At 47.0% G+C, this 18465-nt stretch overlaps 1 protein-coding gene across 4 annotated transcripts in view; it reads right to left on the reverse strand.

Annotated features, from left to right (window-relative positions):
* Positions 1-4847: 4847 nt before the first annotated feature.
* The window catches only part of KANSL3 (KAT8 regulatory NSL complex subunit 3), a 40791-nt gene continuing 27173 nt past the window's right edge, over positions 4848-18465 (reverse strand). For all 4 annotated transcript variants that reach the window (XM_039232400.1, XM_039232402.1, XM_039232399.1 and 1 more), the window contains 7 exons: positions 17097-17288; positions 16486-16570; positions 15945-16072; positions 14975-15084; positions 14354-14576; positions 13880-14013; positions 4848-7386 (listed from right to left, as the gene is read on the reverse strand). In XM_039232400.1, the coding sequence (XP_039088331.1) occupies positions 7366-7386; positions 13880-14013; positions 14354-14576; positions 14975-15084; positions 15945-16072; positions 16486-16570; positions 17097-17288 (893 nt within the window). In that variant the 3' untranslated portion in view covers positions 4848-7365. The remainder of the gene's footprint in view (positions 7387-13879; positions 14014-14353; positions 14577-14974; positions 15085-15944; positions 16073-16485; positions 16571-17096; positions 17289-18465) is intronic.

Consider the following 18465-nt stretch of genomic DNA (forward strand, 5'->3'; position numbering starts at 1 on the left):
CCAGCTCAGGGCCTGTTGGGTGACAGGGAAAGGAAAGGGTCTTGACCTTACAGAGCAGTGTATCCTGGATGATGTCCCCAGAGCACAGGAGAGGGCACCATGGCAGGTGGAGACAGGCGGGGGCTGTGGCAGCTCCACCGCAGACAAAGGGCCACATAGCTGCCCAGTCCAGGGGCCAGAGTGTGATGATGGTGAGAACACAGGCCTTGCTTTAGAGATTGGGCCTCCGCATTTTCTCTTTTCTCATTTGTCCCTTCCAATGCTAATAAACTTCCTTTGGAAAATGCAAGCTTGCCTCGGCTGCTCTAAGGAAAACCCAGTGTCTTTGGGTCCATCTGGCCCTGGGGTCAGCAGGGTTCCAAGTGAGTGCCCTAAGATGAAGGGAAACTCAGGGGACACAGTGGGGAAGCCATCTGGGGCACCATCCTTCCACATTGCTCCTGGGGCTCTGGGATGTCCTTCAAGGCAGAACGCTTCTCCGGGTCACAGGAAGGGCAGCTTTGTCTGGATTCCCAGGAGACCCCTGCTCCTCTCTGGCCTTCAGCACTATTTCTGCAATCCTGGAGGTATCATGCAAGGCACCAAGGGCCCAGCCCTGCTCTCCCCTGGAACAACGAGGATATCTTCCACCTTGGAAGTTACCCACTTCATCCAGGTCAGGCTCCTAGCTCAGCTTGGGCTCCCTCTGCCCACCCTCACTGGCTTCCCTCAGCCCCAACTTTCCTTCCCTAGTCTTGGAACCTGTGGTTGGCTGCTACCCCGCCAGGACAGGGCCCAAGTGAGGACAGGAGCCTCAGAGTCACCAGGGCCGGCTCGGAGGCCTTCTCCCAGAACCAAAGCCACCTTGCCCACCTCCATCCCTGGTTCTGCTCAGTACGCCTGTGGTCAGTGTCTGAAACCAGCTGGGCTAACCCATCCATTGGCCTGGGCCCCCCAGGCACAAAATGTATACCTGGCATGAATTAGGGTTTTGGGCGGGGAATGGGGGTTTGTCCACAAGGGAAGTCACTCTTTGGTAACTGCTTTTAGGACAAATTCCTAAAATAGTTATGCAGACCCAATCTGCATTTTCTACTCTTAAGTCTCCTAACTGTACCCTAGGAAAGCAAGAAGTTTTCTAATCTAGGTTGGGGGAGGGTGAGGCATGGCCTTCAAGGTTTCCAAAGGGCTACTTAGAGGTCAGTAGGGTCCCAAATACGCACCACCTGAACCCTGTGTGTCTCCAGCCCTCATTACCTCGGAACAATGAACACACATGCACCTCCCTGCTGAGGGGACAGAAGGGGCCGGAACTGGTTCTCCACTCATCACCTCCCCATGGGCCCCTGGACTTCTAGGGTCTGATGAATGGGACCAAATTCCCTCTCAATTTCCTTTGGAGTGTTAATCCAAGTCCAACCCTCTCATATCATAGACAGGGATGTTCTCTCTCTGTTAAAAGTCTTCAGAAATGGAGGCCAAAACCTAGAAATCACTCCTGCCTGGGGAAGGAGGCATCTAGGAGCAATGCAGATGTTGGGGTGGGAGATGGAGAACATGTCAGGTGGAGGGAGGTGGCCTAGGGGACAATAGGTTGGCTAGATACTGGAGCCGATCTCCCTGGTGTATCTCCAGCCCTCTTTCCTTTCCTGAAAAAGCCCAGCTGCTCTCAGAAACCCACAGAGAAACAGAGAACTCAAACCAAGGGTGTGCTGCTTAGACCCCTACAAGATGGCTCCTTATGTGTCCCTGCCCTGCATGGCCCCCTGCTCCCTGTCTCCCTTCTTATTTTTAAAGATTTTTTTTAAATGTTTTATTTATTTCTAGGAGAGAGAGAGAGGGACAGCGTGAGCAGGGGAGGGTCAGAGAGAGAGGGAGATGCAGACTCTGAAACAGGCTCCAGGCTCTGAGCTGGCAGTCAGCACAGAGCCCGACGCGGGGCTCGAACCCACGAACCGCGAGATCATGACCTAAGCGAAAGTCGGACGCTTAACCGACTAAGCCACCCAGGTGCCCCCTTGTCTCCCTTCTTATTGTTGCCTCTTTCACCCTCCTAGAGTCACTCCTAGGGACTCCCCACCTCTCCACCCTCTGCCATGGGAGAAGAAAGGGTCAAGACTGACCCAACCCAACCTCAGCTTGAGATTTTTAATTGTCAAGTCAGACTGGAGGCTGGGGACTGAGCACTTTTCCATGGGGCCCCACTGCTAGGGTGCTAACACACACTGTATGCTGAACGCCAGGAACCTTCCCTCTAGTACCATCTCTTTCCAGGTTTGTACCTGCCTAGGCACAGGGATCTATGGGCAAGTGGGGCTCCGTGTGTCATTTCCTCCCTCTTCTCTTTGCTGGCCCCTTTTCTACCCTTTCATGTCCTCCCACCCTCAGCAACTGGGCTCACTCACCTTGCCCCCACCCTCTCTCATTTTAAGAGAGTAATCAAATGGTTCCCATGGCTTTCATGCAGTGCTGTCTCTCTCCTTTGAGGAGTCCTAGGGTAGAGACCAGTCAGAGTTTGGGCCCACTCCCAACCCGCCCAGGATCCTCCCTGTCCCTCATCTTGACATTAAGGACTGTTTCCTCCCTGACAAACTGAGCCAGCCCACCTTTGACAAGGCCCTCTCTACCTGGTGTCCCAGGGAGAAGCAGAGTTGCCTCCACACTCCCTGCATGGAAGGCCTCCTTGGCCCTAGCCGTGGTCCTGAATTAATTCATTTGTGAAATGGGAAGAATGGCTCTCATCCAACTCCAAGGGTTGGAGATGGAAACAACTGACATGGCTGAGTGCTGAGTGAGGAAGGCAATTACTACACGGAGGGAGGGTGGGGGGGAAGGGGGGTAAGGAATGAAAAGGGATGGAGGAAGAGGAAGAGAGGAAGGCCAACTGTGTTGAAGAGCATAAAACTACAGGTGGGAGGGCAGCACCCATGGTGGTATAAGGTTAGCTGGAGGAAGGCTGATTAAAAATCCCATTTCCTAGGGGCGCCTGGATGGCTCAGTCGGCTGGGTGTCTGACTTTGGCTCAGGTCATGATCTCATGATCTGTGGGTCTGAGCCCCACCAGGCTCTGTGCTGACAACTTGGAGCCTGGAGCCTGCTTTGGATCTCATGTCTCCTCTCTTTGCCACTCCCCACTTTGTGCTCTCTAATAAATAAATAAACTTAAAAAAAAAAACCCATTTCCTACATTTGGGTTCCAAATGGCATTTTGGTCCCTGGGGTGAGCTACACTGTTCAGTGTGAATTTGGAGAAATGCCTTCTCTTCTTTCTCCTAATGTCCCCTGAAAGATGAGCAAATGGCATCCGTGACTTGACTCTGGGGACTTCCGTGCAGGGGGAGGGGAGGCAGGGCTGGGCTGATGGCCCATAGCCACTCATCACCCAGCGTTTACTGGCCTCCCACCAGGGGCCAGACACTAAGCTGGAAGCAGATAATCTGACTCTGACCTTGAGCCCCTCCAGGCCAAGCCTGGGAGAGGCTGACCTGCAAGTGGATCAAATGCAGCCCAAGCCAGATTAATCCAAGGTTTTGGAGGTAGCAAGTCATAGCCAGGAGCAGTCAGAAGAGCTAACTGCCTGGTGTAAACAAGGCAATGCATGTGAGCTGAATCCTGGAGGATAAGGCAAGCAGCAATGGGAATGGCATCGTTGGCACAGAGCTGGCATGCAAGGGAGGATGAAGTCGCTGAGGCAAAAGAGGAAGTGGCCTAGCAACAGATTTAGGGACAGGCATAAAGGTAGGCTGAGCCACATCACATTCAGAATGTGATCCAAAAGAAAGGGACCATTCATCCACACGGGGCTCCACAGCTGCAAAGTCCCATGGCAGCAGGATCAAAAGTAGTCCCTGGCAGGAGCACGTCAGTTGAGGTTACAAAGCAAGTAAGCAGTAATTGTCAGGTTCCCCGTCTGCAAGAATGCCTATTGAAACAATATGCCCTTTTAGAATTCATGTGGGTGGTGAATGATTTCTGTTTCTGGCAACCATTGATCCTGACTAAAACATGCTTCAGAAAGGGCCATAAATAGGTAATGAACATGTTTCTGCATTATAATTTGCTATGACCCCATTCCTATACTCCTGAAATTTAAGACAGCTACCATTTAAACAATCTAACCTTGATCTCTCACTTCATCTGGCTCACCCAAGTCAGTGAGACCAAAGTTGGGAAAGAATACACCCTGTCTCTACAAACGATGGTAGCAAGATAAGCCCACACATACTAGGACACTCCAAGTAGACTACCAGAACCATGGCTTCCACCCACAGAGGGTTCCAATGCTAAGTGGAGGGACCTGGAATTCATGAACAGGAAGGAAGGTCCTCATGGATACAAGTTCACAAATAATCTGGAGGTTGGAATTCATTCATTCATCTCTAAGTCTTTATGTACTTATTGGAGGGGATAGTGGTATAGGATGTGCAAAGGGATTTCAAACTCTCACGACCCAGGGCAAGGGACCCCACCTACTGATTCTGTCCCAGCCAAGAGCCCCGCCATAGCCACAGCAATCACTTCAGGCCTGGGGGGAAGTTAACAGAAAAGGGCCACATGAATGCAAAGCCATCATCTCACCTCCTGGGCTAATGTCCATGTATGTGTCCCATCTCAGAACCCCAGCACAGTGCAGAGAACAGACAGTGGTGGCAGACTGCTTGCATTCTAGTCCTACTTATGCCACTTCCTGCTGTGAATTCTCTGTGCCTATTTCCTCACCTGTAAAAAGGAAATTACAGTACCCACCTCTTGGCACCGGGCATCTGTGAGATGACTGCTGGCATTACCACACTATCTTACCTTTTACTTTCTGTGCCACTTCACGGAGTGGTTATCAGAATAAATATGAGAAATCAACTGAAAACAAGTTGAAGAAATCCAAAGTTGCTTTTATTTTCTTTGTTGTTTTTGCTAACTCAAGAATGAACCGTGACAGTGGCTCAACTCTATAACCCACCCAGCCCAAGATTATTCTAGTGGTGGGGCCAAGAAAAGATAGAAGATCTCCGCCCAACAGTGACCTCTTCTTAAAGCACAAGGACATCTTCCATAGGGCATCAACATGCACCTGTCATGTTGAATGTCAAAAATTGAACTAAAGCCTTCCTGGTCCTTCTACATTCTCAACCAGTAGTATTGCCTTCCGACGTTAAGGACTCTAGGTCTGATACGTGATAAGTGGAGGAAAGCTTCTGTTCACATTTTGAGGAAAGTGGTGCAGAAGAGTGGAGTTGAAGACCATGACTCTCTGGACTTCAACCACCTCCCTCTTTAGTCTATACCTCCAAAGTGAAATATTCTCACAATTCCTCTTTCCAGGTTTGGCTTTCTTCAAGGTGTACAACCAAAGCCTCAGGAAGTCATCCATGGGGAGCATATGATGGTTTACACAAATGCAGGACAATACATTAGTTTTTCCTTTGGTCCCAGCACACACTGGGCCAGCATCTTTCAGGAGCAACCCCTCCAGCATTGTCTAGGCTGCACTTCCAAGTCATGAATGGATTGTTCAGCATCTTCTGCTTGTTCTAAATGATTCCTAAAAGCTTCAGATGGTCTCACACAGTCTGACTGTCCTCGGTTCCTACTGGAGTGTTATGCTACCTATAAAGTTACCAAACCCCTGACCCATGGATGCTTCTTTCAGATTTCATATCTTCCTCAAACTTACTAAATAAATTTCCAAAAGCAGTTACCTACCAGCTAATGTAAGAATGAAGCCTAATATTGTGGAAATCACTGCTGAGACCAGCTCTGCAGGAGGTCAGGGAGGGAGGGCCTGGTTGTTCAAGAGGCTCTCTCCACGCCTATCATAACGCCCCCTCCCTGCCCACAGCACTCCTTTCTGCTTTGTCTCAGACTCCTACACACTGTGTACTCCCTCCTGGCTGCCAGTGAGACTGGCAGGCGAGGCTGCTAGAAAATACGGGTGATCTGATTTGGATATATGCTGCACCATGGGTCAGGACCCTGGACCACAGCAATGGCATGTTGTGCGCCCTCCTGCCTACTGATACTGAACAGAGCCAGAGTCACATCTGGGTTGCTCTATTAGTGACACCTTGGCTGGAAACTTCTTAGAGTACAGAAGGGTTGAGGGCCTGGAGGATGGGTATGATGCCAAATCTAAAACTACCCTGGCATACAAGTATTGTGAGGATGTAAGGAGGGGCTCAGAACTTCATCTTCAGTGATCATTCTCCAGGGCTCAGGCTAGTACCAAGAGCCTCACACAGCAGAGTCAATGTCAATAACCTTCCCACTACTAAGCAAGAAGACAAGAAGTTGCCTGGAATGGAAACAGAAACACTAAAGCACTGCCTTCATTATCTTGATGCTTAAGCTTCCTGGGACGGCCAGGCCAAGATGTTAACTTAGCCAGTTATCCCTGTTTCACTTCCAAGCACTGGAGATAGAAATTTCAGGGATTGGGGTTTCTTCCCTGTGACTTGGCAAATTATTCTTCTCATCTCCACGTTGAACCAACAGTTCCTTAGGTACTAGGTGCAAAGCCTCAAGCCCCAATCATTTTCTCCACAGGACTCACTGGCATATCCTTCAAACCACTTCATTTCTCCCATTCCTCTTTTTCAGCCTTTCTGGACCTGCAGGTTTTCTGCACACAGGAACTGCCCGAAGCATGATGAAAAAAAGAAAGGGGCCAGCTTTCACCTCCTGGCCAACTTTTGCTCCCCGCCATCGACGGTGGCCAAAGGGACGGAAAGATGAAAGCCCAGTCCTCTTTGCCCTATCATGGGTTTGAATTTAGGAGGTCCCAGGTCTCAGCTGGCTAATTCAGTATCTGATGTGGTTCTTAAGAGGAACTGTACTCACCCATGGCTGCTCAGTGAAAGTAACAGTGATGTCCAAAACCAGCCCTCTGGCACTTCACAAATGTCAATGGGCCAGGATGATCCCTGTCCTCAGCAAAAGGCTCTCAATCCTAACTCCTGAACAGCCCCAGACCATGCAGATGTCTTCTCCCAACTTGGCACGGGGGCAGCACAGACTTCCAAACGGAACTTCTTTATTAAATGCAGTGAGCCGTACAACACTGCTACTTGGGTCAAGTCGCAGCTAATGCTGGAGAAGTGCCTCTGATCCATGCACAGCCAGATCTTCTGAGGAACCCGGGGATTCTGGGAACCAGACCCATAGATGCCAGAGGACATCTTTGTCTCCCTTTGCTGGTGCCATATCACCTAGCCTAATGGTTTCACAAGACCAGAGGCCCATTCTGAAGACAGTTGGCAGGGAGGCAAAAATGGCAGTCTTCAGAGGTCTCAGACAAGTGGACAGCTCAGCAGGACAGCACGTGTGTGCCCAGCGCTCACTGTGCAGCAGCCATCACCAGCTTGGTGAAGGAGGATATATCACACGGCATCTTCAGGGCCCTGGAGGCAGACGCTATGGCAGGAGAGGGAGGGAACAAGCGTCAAAACTTTGCCAGGTTAACACACCCAGACCCTGAGAATTTATTCCAAAGAAGTCATTCTCAATGGAGAAAAAGCTGGATGTATACGGGCATGTGTTCTAGCCTCCAAATGGTTACTAGAATGTGGACTCTGCAGTTAAGAGACCCACCTCAACCACTTTTTAGTGCAAGTGATGAATGCTAAGTCTCTTCTTCCTCATCTGTAAGACACAACAACAGCGCCATCTCCCCAGAGATGTTATGAGATTAAACCAGACAATCTGAATAAAGAACCTTGAGTATAACAAAAATTCAACTACAAAGGTTTTCTCTTATTATTATGCATAAAGGCAGGAAGAGAATGCAGGGAAAAGGAAAGAGTAAATTGTTAAGGATGATAGTTGGAGGAAGTTTTCCATGGCTCTTCTGACAAAATCAGTTTTTTAGGTCTTGCCCATTTTTTAGTTGTTATGGAGGATGCCACAAATTTCTGAGCCCTGTAGCTTAGGAAGAAAAAAGCAATGTAGAAAGAGTTGGCCTTTTTTCACCACGGTTTTCCTCACTTTTCTAGAGTTCATCTTTGCAAAACTCCTAAGAGGTCTCTAAGAATGCAGAAAAAAGGGGGAAATGGGAGGGCAGAGGAGAGGGTAAACAAAGAAGGGTTTGACAATCAAAACTTAAAAGGATCTGCCTACAGGTGCTCACCCTGCCTAAAGGCAGGGCTGTGCAGAGGATTACTCTGTCCTGATTAGAGAGTCTACTCTCCCAGGGGCTACTGCAAGGGTTGCAGGGATGCCCCCTGGCTGGGCAGACCACCATGTGGCCAGAGAGGAGAAAAACCTTATAACCACAGGGAAGGAGTCCATTCTCAGGACTCTGAGGCCAGGCACAACACAGTCTCTGTCTCTCCTCTTCCTCTGAAGGCTTTGCAGCTGTAAAGGGTATATAAAAGTATGGGCGCATGGGTGGCTCAGATGGTTAAGTGTCTAATTTCAGCACAGTTCATTATCTCACGGCTTCTAAGATTGAGCCCCGCATCAGGCTCTCTGCTGTCAGCATGGAGCCTGCTTTAGATCGTCTGCCCCCCTCCCTCTCTGTCCCTCCCCCACTGGTTCTCTTTCTCTGTCTCTCAAAATAAATAAACTTGAAAAAAAAAAAAAAAAAGAGTACATAAGAGTCCAGTTCCATAAAAAAAACACAGTAAATATTCATCGGTGCCAGAAACAAAACAGATAATTAAGTGTTTGCACAGACCTTAGAGAAGTCTAGCCAGTGTTTATAATCTTTCTTTCTCATTCTATTCATAAATATCATATTATGAAACTCAAAACTAGAAAAGGATTATTTTTTCAAATGTAAACACCATTATCACACATTAAACAGTTAATAATCCCTTAATATCAACTATTACCCAGTGTTCAAATTTCCAATTGTCTCATAAATCATCATAAATGGGTGGTTTCTCAACCTTTAAAAATTCAACTTCCCAAAGTCTGAGGAGATTCTGAGACACCCCCTATTAATCAATCCTACCACAATAATCACTAATTTAGACCTACTAGGCCACATAAGAAAACCAAAACCCAGAGAAGTTAGGTGATTTTTAAAAAAATTTTTTTAGTGTTTATTTTTTGAGAGATAGAGAGACAGAGAGGGAGACACAGAATCTGAAGCAGGCTCTAGGCTCCAAGCTGTCAGCACAGAGCCTGACGTGGGGCTCGAACCCACAAGCAATGAGATCATGACCTGAGCCGAAGTCAGCTGCCCAGCCGACTGAGCCACCCAGGAGCCGCAAGAAGTTAAGTGATTTGCTCAGAATCACACAGCTGGCTGAAGACCTGACCCACAGCCCACTGCTTTCTCTGATATCACACAGTCTGGCCGTGTGAACACTGAGGTAATCATTAGAAGTTCTCAAGACAACAATCTTAATCTAATAATGTACCCTTTCTCTATAAGAAAAGAATCACCACTAAAACCCTCCTAGTAATTATACACTCATTTTACTGAGATAAAAACTAAGCTCTCAGGTTAATACTATTAGGTAGACATCAGATCTTGATCTTTATTCTGTGCTTCAATTTAGCCATGGAAAATGATTCTCAATGAGCTCGATCTAGCCTGTTCTCAACACTAACTAGCTCCCCCAGGCTGCCGCAAGCTGAAGAGGACCACTAATGGAGGAGGTATTACATGGTGGGGACATGCATTCTAGCTGGGTTTCGGTATGGTATCAAAAAAGTTAAGACTGCCTGATAATAGACCCAAATGGTTTTATAGATAATTTCTATCATACTATCAAGGAACTTATAATTTCTGTGCAACATGAATGTTTTTAGAATAGAAGGGCGCCTGGGTGGCTCAGTTGGTTAAGCATCTGACTTCGGCTCAAGTCATGATCTCATTGTTCATGGGTTCGAGCCCCACATCCAGCTCTGTGCTGACAGCTCAGAGTTTGGAGCCTACTTTGGATTCTGTGTCTCCCTTTCTGCCCACTCCTGCTCAAGCTCTCTCAAAAATAAACATTTAAAATCAATTTTTAAAAGAATAGGAAAAAACATGCTTCCATCTCATTCTATACAGATTTATCCCCTTTATACAACTGGACAAGGGAAGCACATACACAAAAGCAGGGGTGGATGGGAAGAAAACTATAGGCTTATCTCACTAATAACACAGAGGCCAAAATCCTAAGTAAAATAAAAGCAAATCAAAAAAGTAGATATGCTTTTCCTCTGAAACACTTAGCTTCTTTATTTTTTTGTTCTCTTTTGATAGGGTCTCGTTTCCTACATGTGCACACTACAAATAGACTGGGGCATATGCAAAACAATAGTAGGACATATTGAACAATCTACTGAATGTGGAATTTAGATAATCTGACATTTATTAAAGTAACTCAGCATTTTAAGTAATTCAGAGGAAATGTTTATGCTCATTCATCTGATTCCAAGATGGCAGTTGACAAAATTCAAAACCCATTATTTATCAAGAAAAGAAAAGAGTAACGGTAGCAAACTAGAAACATTCTGGACACTTCATTAATTGGAGGACCTGCATTATCAAACAATTTCATTAACTTATTGTGAGAACAGACGGGTCACAGGTACAAAAAGGCCCAAGTGTATGCAGTAATCAAGAATGTGAGAGGGGCGCCTGGGTGGCTTAGTCGGTTAAGCGTCCGACTTTCGCTTAGGTCATGATCTCGCGGTTCGTGGGTTCGAGCCCCACGTCGGGCTCCGTGCTGACTGCCAGCTCGGAGCCTGGAGCCTGTTTCAGAGTCTGTGACTCCCTCTCTCTCTGACCCTCCCCTGCTCACGCTGTCTCTCTCTCTCTCCTAGAAATAAATAAAAATATTAAAAAAAAAAAAAAAAGAATGTGAGAGCAGCAGATTTCAAATGAGAAGAGAGGAAGGATACATGGACTCTTCTGTATAGATCCTTACCTCACTTAGCATACAAAAATAAATTCCAAGTAGACTGAAAAACTAAAGGTAAACAAATGCATTATAAGAAAATACCAAAACCAGAGTTTCAGTACAGGATAATGGAAAGTTCTAGACATGAATGGTGGCAATGGTTGCACAGCAATGAAAATGTACTAATGTCACTGAACAGTAAGCCTAAAGCCTAAAATATGACAAAATGATAAACTGTACATATGTATTTTACAATTAAAAATAAAATATTTATAAGAACACAAAACGATCATATCCTTGCAGTGGGAAGAGCTTTCTTATGACACAAAACTTTGGAGCTATAAAGATTTGAAGATTTTGCCATGTAAAAAAATTTTTTAATGTTTATTTATTTGAGAGAGAGAAAGAGAGAGCATGAATGAGCAGGGCAGGGACTGAGAGAGGGAGACAGAGGATTTGAAGTGGGTTCTGTGCTGATAGCAGCAAACCTGATGTGGGGCTCGAACTCACAAACCGTGAGATCATGACCTGAGCTGAAGTCAGACGCTCAACTGACTGAGCCACTCAGGTGTCCTGCTATGTAAAGACTGTTAATGTATGATAAAAGATCCCAAAACAAATGTTAAAAAACAAGCACTTAATACTTCAACAGAAGGGGGGAAAAAAAAAAAAAGAGAAGTAGTTGACTGAAGTATATACAACTCGTATAACAGATAAAGGACTGGGCCAACTACATGGCTCAGTCAATTCAGTATCTGACTTCAGCTCAGGTCAGGAACTCGCAGTTCCTGGGTTCGAGCCCCACGTTGGGCTCTGTGTTTTATAGCTCAGAGCCTGGAGCCTGCTTCGGATTCTATGTGTCCCTCTCTCTCTGCCCCTCCCCTGCTTATGCTCTGTCTCTCTCTCTCAAAAATAAATATTTAAAAAAATGTTTAAATAGATAAAGGATTAATATCTGAAATGTATAAAGCTGCTATAAATCATAGAGACAGAATATGATGAGTAATTCATAAAAGACATACAACCTCATCAGTAATCAGGAAAACACACATTTAAATAATTTCACCTCACTCATCAAATTAATAAATTAAATTTAAAATACTGATTTCCATAACTGATAAAGGCATAGGAAAATAGTTCTTCTCATCACTGTGGCTTAAACTGTAACCAGCAAGACCTCTGAAAGGCAATTAGCCAGCAGCTAGCCAGATATCAGATGCACGTACCCTCCACTACTGGTCTCTAGACCATAGAAAGCTCCCGGAGGCACACAAAACTCAGGAGCAAGGGTGTTCACTGAACCATTATTTTCTGTATCAAAAACAAAACAGCCCAACTCTCTAACAGGAGGTGATGAAATACACGTTCATACATCCACCCAGTGGAACATGAGGTAGCCACTGATGAGAAGTAGATAGGTCTCTATGTAACCCACAGGGAAACATGTCACAATATGTGTTGTAAACAAAGGCCAGTTACAAAATAGTCCATATTCTGTGATCCCATTTTTGTCAAAAAAGTAAAATAAGATAATGTATTTTGTATAGAAAAATCAAGGAGGGGGGCGCCTGGGTGGCTTAGTCGGTTAAGCGTCCGACTTTTGCTTAGGTCATGATCTCGCGGTTCATGGGTTCGAGCCCCACGTCGGGCTCTGTGCTGACTGCCAGCTCAGAGCCTGGAACCTGTTTCAGTCTGTGACTCCCTCTCTCAATGACCCTCCCCTGCTCACGCTGTCTCTCTCTCTCTCTCCTAGAAATAAATAAAACATTTAAAAAAAAAAAAAAAGAAAAATCAAGGAGAATGCACAGATCAAGCTATTAGTGGATATCATATCTGAGAGTGGCATCATGGGAAATTTTTACTTTCTAAATTACATTATTTCTGTAATGTTTGAATTATTTAAAATAAGCATATTTCTGTAATTGGAAAAACAAGGAATAAAAAAAAAACACCACACCTCCACTTTTTTGCCAAAAAGGCAGGGAGGGGTAACTATGATCCCAATGAAGGCCAGGTAACAGTCTCTGTGCAGTATTTTCCTCTCAAAAGGAGGAGGCAGAAGGTCATCTAGAACCGTTGGGACTTGTCAAGTGCCAACAGGAGCCCACCTCCACTTCCGGGGCAGGGCTGGTGTAGTGGGAATGACGGGAACAGGGCCAGGCCTTCTTTCATGGCAGCCCGCACAGCAGCCTCATTCCCACGAGGGAAGGCCATGGCTGAAATGGTCAGTGCACCCTTGAAGGAAAGCCCACTCAACACTGGACTCCAGCTATTTTTTTCTTTCACCTCTGATCTCTGGGTAGTTCTCAGATCATGACTTAAGATTAGAAACATTTTACACGACAAGGTCATAACAGAAATCAGATCAGCTACAAGGAACTGTTAGTGACTTGTGGGTAAGAGCTATAGAAATCTAGTATGTCCCTTGGGCACCTGGGTGGCTCTGTCAGTTAAGTGTTTGGCTCACGTCATGATCTCACAATCTGTGGGTTCAAGCCCCAGGTCGGGCTCTGTGCTGACAGCTCAGAGCCTGGAGCCTGCTTCAGATTCTGTGTCTCCCTCTCTCTCTGCCCCTCCCCTGCTTGTGCTCTGTCTCTCTCTCAAAAATAAATAAACATTAAAAAAAAAAAAGAAAAAGAAATCTAGTGTGTCCAAAAAAGATGGCAATATGGCAATGAATGCCAGGAGCTGGAACAGCACAATGCCAGAAAGCTGGTCAAAGAAAGGCAGTTAATCAACTAACTAGCTTCTACCACAACCTGTGAACGATGAAGCCAAGAACAGGAAGAGACAAGGAATGGAGAGGGAAAGCAAACAAAACTTAATTACCAAGCACTGCTACACACCTGAACACAGTTCCAGATTCAATCCCCACAATGATCCAGGGGATACCATGGAAGAAGAGACTCAAAGAAGTCCACAACTTGCTCAAAATTACCCAGGTCTGGATTTGACTATGGTCTGCCTACAAGTCCAGTGCACTGGCAGCTCCTCCGATAAGCCAGTCAGCCAGCCCCAAACTTCCCAATACTGGAGCCTATGTCCTCAGTCTTTCCAGGGAGACTCACCTGTGAGCTGGAGGGCAGGGCCTGGGAGTTGGGCTCCTCTGACAGGGTTGCTCCTGAGCCCATGGGGCTCAGCGTAGTGATTCGGCTGGGCTGGCCACGCAGTGTCAGAGTAATGGTGGTAGGGACCTTCAAGCCTGATGGGAGGTAGAGGGGGGAAGGTTGTTTTTGGTCACAGCCTCCACTTTCTTCTCTTGTAGAGTTTCTTCACATCACACACCACCCCCTCACAGCCTCCCACCTCAGTATCCCCAGCTGGGTCATCTACACTCTGTCAATCAGTCTGAAAGGCAACAGGAAACAGCTGTGTTCTTTCAATCTCTCTGGGGGCTGGTCCCACACAGCTGAATCCTTGAGGGTCAATGCCAGGACCCTGCTGAGCTGAGTTCAACAACATGCCTTGCCCATGTGAGATGGGAAGAACCTGGGGAAAGATCCCATATCTAAGAGTTCCCACAGCTGTCATGAGAGACTCACCTGATGCTTGGTTAGAGATCTGAGCCAGGCCAGGGAGGCTGCTTGCCAACTTAGCGAGGCCCCCATTGGTCAGCAGCTGGTGGATGGCTGTGGGCTTCCCACCAGGAGTGGCACCCAAGGAGGAGAGAGTGGTGGCCACAGGAATGGTACGTACAATGGTGCTGGTGCCCGTGGTGATGGCACCCAGGCTCTGCATGGGGGTGGGCAACTTCACACTGGTGGCCTATGGGACACACAAGCCCAGGTGATCAGAAGCTATTGCCCAACAGCAATGTTCGAGTATGGAGGGCCCATAGTATTAAAGGCTACCATCCAATGAGCACCTACTACATGCAAGGTACTCTACCAGGCATTTTCCACATACGAGCTTATTTAATCCTCAAAACAACCCTTTGAGAGAGTATACTATTATCCTAATTTTACAGACAAGGATCCAAAGATACAGAGAGGTCAAAAAACTTGCCCAAGATCTCACAGTAAGTAACATCCCGGTAGTTCCCAGGATGAAGTCAGAAGGCTGTCTTGACCCAGACTCCAGACCCAGTTTCCCTGCCAAAGCCAACTGAACTAAGAATGCCTCCTCCCGACACCTGGCCAACCCAGCAGAAGGCAGATGTGCACCTGTGGGGCTGGTCCTGGGGAGGGATTTGCTGGGAGGCCAGAGGTCTTGCTGCTGATATCCTGCAAGCTGAAGCTGAGGCCTTGAAGGAGGCTGCTGGCTGATGTGCCCCCTAGAAGAGGACACAACAGAAGTCAATACAGGCTCAAGTCCTTCTCCCAAGAGCAGTCACACCCATCCATCCTCAACAACCAACTAAGATACCAATGCTCTTTCCCTGGGACATTTCCAGAGCTCTCAGAAAGATGCCAGGATGCACAATGTATGCCCATGTGAGGAAAACTGTTGTTCTAGACACATTGCCTTGGATTTGCTCTGCATATCCCAACCTGCTCCAAGCCACCTGTCTTACATTTCGGACAATTTTCAGAAAACCAGAGAATTTGAATCCCACTTTGGAAATCTAAATGCCATCCTTTCCAGGAAAGGGGACAGTTTCTTAAGCCAAAAGAATTCCAAATACCTGATTTACACTTCACGACACATAATCCAGTGGCCACAAAGCAAAGAGTGAAGTCCTCCTGAAGGAGGACATCTGCAGAGCCTTGTCCCTGCTGGGCTCAGGCAACCAGCCTTTCCATGTAGGGTGGGGTGGTAAAAGTGAGGTGACAAGCAGAGGCAGAAAGATGCCTCGTTTTGCTAATGCTAGTACAGCACAATCTCCCAATTTTCTGCAATCAGATGTGTTTAAAAACACCAGAAGTGAACATGATACATACATCTCCCACCAGCTATTTCTCCTCCTCAGAGTACAAGAGACACTACCTGCAGACCGGGCTCTTTACTACTATAGATATTAAGACCAAGAATTCTCCCACCTCAATGCTAATCCCAGCTTTACATCAAGCCTCTACGAAAGCCTGCAACCCAGAGGAGCATCCTCCAGATTCGGCTGCTTTCCCAGGACCACCCTCCAGCAGCAGCCCAAAGGAAATATTGCTGGGAGGAGGGAAATGCTGGGCTACCAGATACCTGGGAGGCTGCTTCCAGGAGAGGTGGCCACTAGGCGGCTCTGGAGTGTATGCAAGGCACTGGGTGCAGTGCTGCTGGAGACTGAGGAGGCTGGGCTGGCTGAGACTCCCCCTTCCGAAGCATTCGACCTGGAAATAAAGACAGGAGCTCCGTTATCCAAAGGATGGAGGCCAGCAGACCCCAGCAACAAAGGGAGGGTCCAGAGTGGGGCCCAGCAAGGCTTTCAGTAATAGACACGAGAACCTATAGTTTTCTTTGTTCCACTTTCTGAACCTGGTCTCTAGTCCTTCTGAAAGCCAGGCCTAAAATAAAGATTTCAAACCTTAAAGCAAGAGCTATGGGAAGATTTGCAAACTTTCAGTAAAAAAGAACTGAACTGACCCCCCGCCCCTCAAAAAAGAGCAAAGATCCCACTGAGAAAAAAGTCATATTCCCAAAACTGACAGAGTCCAGACTCTATCACCTTTCTAAAGCACTAAATGGACCATAGAAAAGGTGAAAAGAAAGGACCAGAGACAGAAAGGCCAAGAAACAGACTCACTTGGTAGTGGTGAGAAGCCCTGTGAGCTCCTTGGCCCCTGCTGAAGCCTGCCCCAGCGTCATGGTGATGGGCTTCCCTCCCACAACTGCAAAACAGAAAACCCCAAGGCCACTGGTCAGTCCTGCTTGGCCCCTACCTTTCAAGGTTTCACAGCCCAGGCTAAATCCAAAATACTATGGACAAAGACTGGAAGAAGAAAAATGAAGAATAAGTAGAACAGTAGAACATGGAGAACTGGAGGTATTTTACTTCCATTTTTTAAACTTTCCAGAATATTTTATTACCTTTTTTCCCCTAAATATTTTATGTAATCTCTGCACCCCCATGTGGGGCTCCAACTCAGGACCCTGAGATCAAGAGTTGCATCCTCCTCTGAACCAACCAGGCGCCCCCAGAATATTTTATCTTTACCGATCCTCGTTCTGCCTCCCTGATTCTAGTTCAGATCAGGTCACTGCCCACTATTGCCCACATGCTACCTCGTGTCCTCTCTGCTCCAGGGACATCTTACACTGAAGTAAAGACTGAGATGTCCAGCAAGCCACCAAGATAGCAATGTTATGTGCTCTGAGAGAGCTCAGTTTTTATTTAGACAGGCAAGAGAAACTCACCTTCTGGAGCTCCTCCTTGGGAAGGAGTACAAGGCCCTCCAGCTGTGTCCCCTTGGGAGATAAGGGACACCTTAATCTTCGGTCTCTTGGAAGTCTTACTGCCAGGAAGAGGACTGGAAGGATGGTGGCGCTTCAGCTGGACCCTAAGATCCTCTTTCTCTGCCTCCTCCGTTTGTTCTGATGAAATGGGAACTAAGAGATGGAGCTGAGGTGAGGTCTTCCACAATCCAAAAAAGCCCGAGACACTGACAGACAGTAGCAGCAGGGGCATGACTGTGTATCACATACTAAGTCACACTTCAAAGGCAACTGCCAATAATTGAGTCCCACTTCACTCAGGTCCCACCTGTGGTAGACACCATCTTGTCCTCTCAGAGGATGGCTCCATCCCCATCCCTTACCCTGTTCTGGAGTTAGGAGGAAAGAGGGCTCTGAGTTGGCGGAAACAAAAGGAAAGGAGAAGACAGCCTGACCCTGCCTAGCGAAGGCCAACCAAAAAAGACTCACTATAATGGATCTAAGCAGTGCTTCCTGGACTCAAAAAATGTGACAATTTTCCTGTTTCAAGCCCACCCTCACATCATACAGCTGGGGGACAATAAACATTCCATAAAGCAGCAGCAAAGGAGCACACTGCCCAGTCCTCTCTAAAGGAGAGATTTTTCACAAGGCTCTCAGAGTCCTACCCTGTCCTAAGAGCCTAAGGCTGAAGATTTGCTTGCCAAATGAAGGCAACAAGAAGGATTATTGCAAGGAATTATGGTTGGCTTTGAGTGGATACTAGGCAAGGGAGCATCTCAGCCAAGACAACTTTACAGCTCCTGCCCAAAAGTAACAGGCAACGGTGGTTCATGTCACAACAAGTCCCCAGGTCACTTGCACTAGTACAAAAAAAGGCCAACTGTTCACACATGGGCTTTCCCCTCCACTGAATCCAACAGACTCATCCTGTACATGGCCAAGCCTCCTGAACTTTGAAGTTATCCTTCAGGTTTCCTCAAAGACCCCCTTCTCTTTTTTATAATTTTTTTTTTATTTTGTATTTTAAGTAGACTTCACACCCAGCACAGAGCCCAATGTGGGGCTTGGACTCAGGACCCTGAGATCAAGACCTGAGCTAAGATCAAGAGTCACACATTTAACCAACTGAGCCACCCAGACACCCGAGAGATCCCCTTCTCTTTATTTTTTTTATTTTTTATTTTTTTTGATCCCCTTCTCTTTAAAACCAGAAGCCCACCCCAGTCCCTCTCCTTAGCACAGGCAATCAGGGGTAGGGTGGGGAGGAAAGCAGTAGTATATGAGGATTGGAAGAAGGAATGGGGGTCCTGGCCTGGGCCACAGAGAGCTACGCTGGGCCACAGGACAT

This window comes from Hyaena hyaena, unplaced genomic scaffold (assembly GCF_003009895.1).
Source record: "Hyaena hyaena isolate Hyena2069 unplaced genomic scaffold, ASM300989v1 scaffold_64, whole genome shotgun sequence".
Lineage (NCBI taxonomy): Eukaryota > Metazoa > Chordata > Mammalia > Carnivora > Hyaenidae > Hyaena > Hyaena hyaena.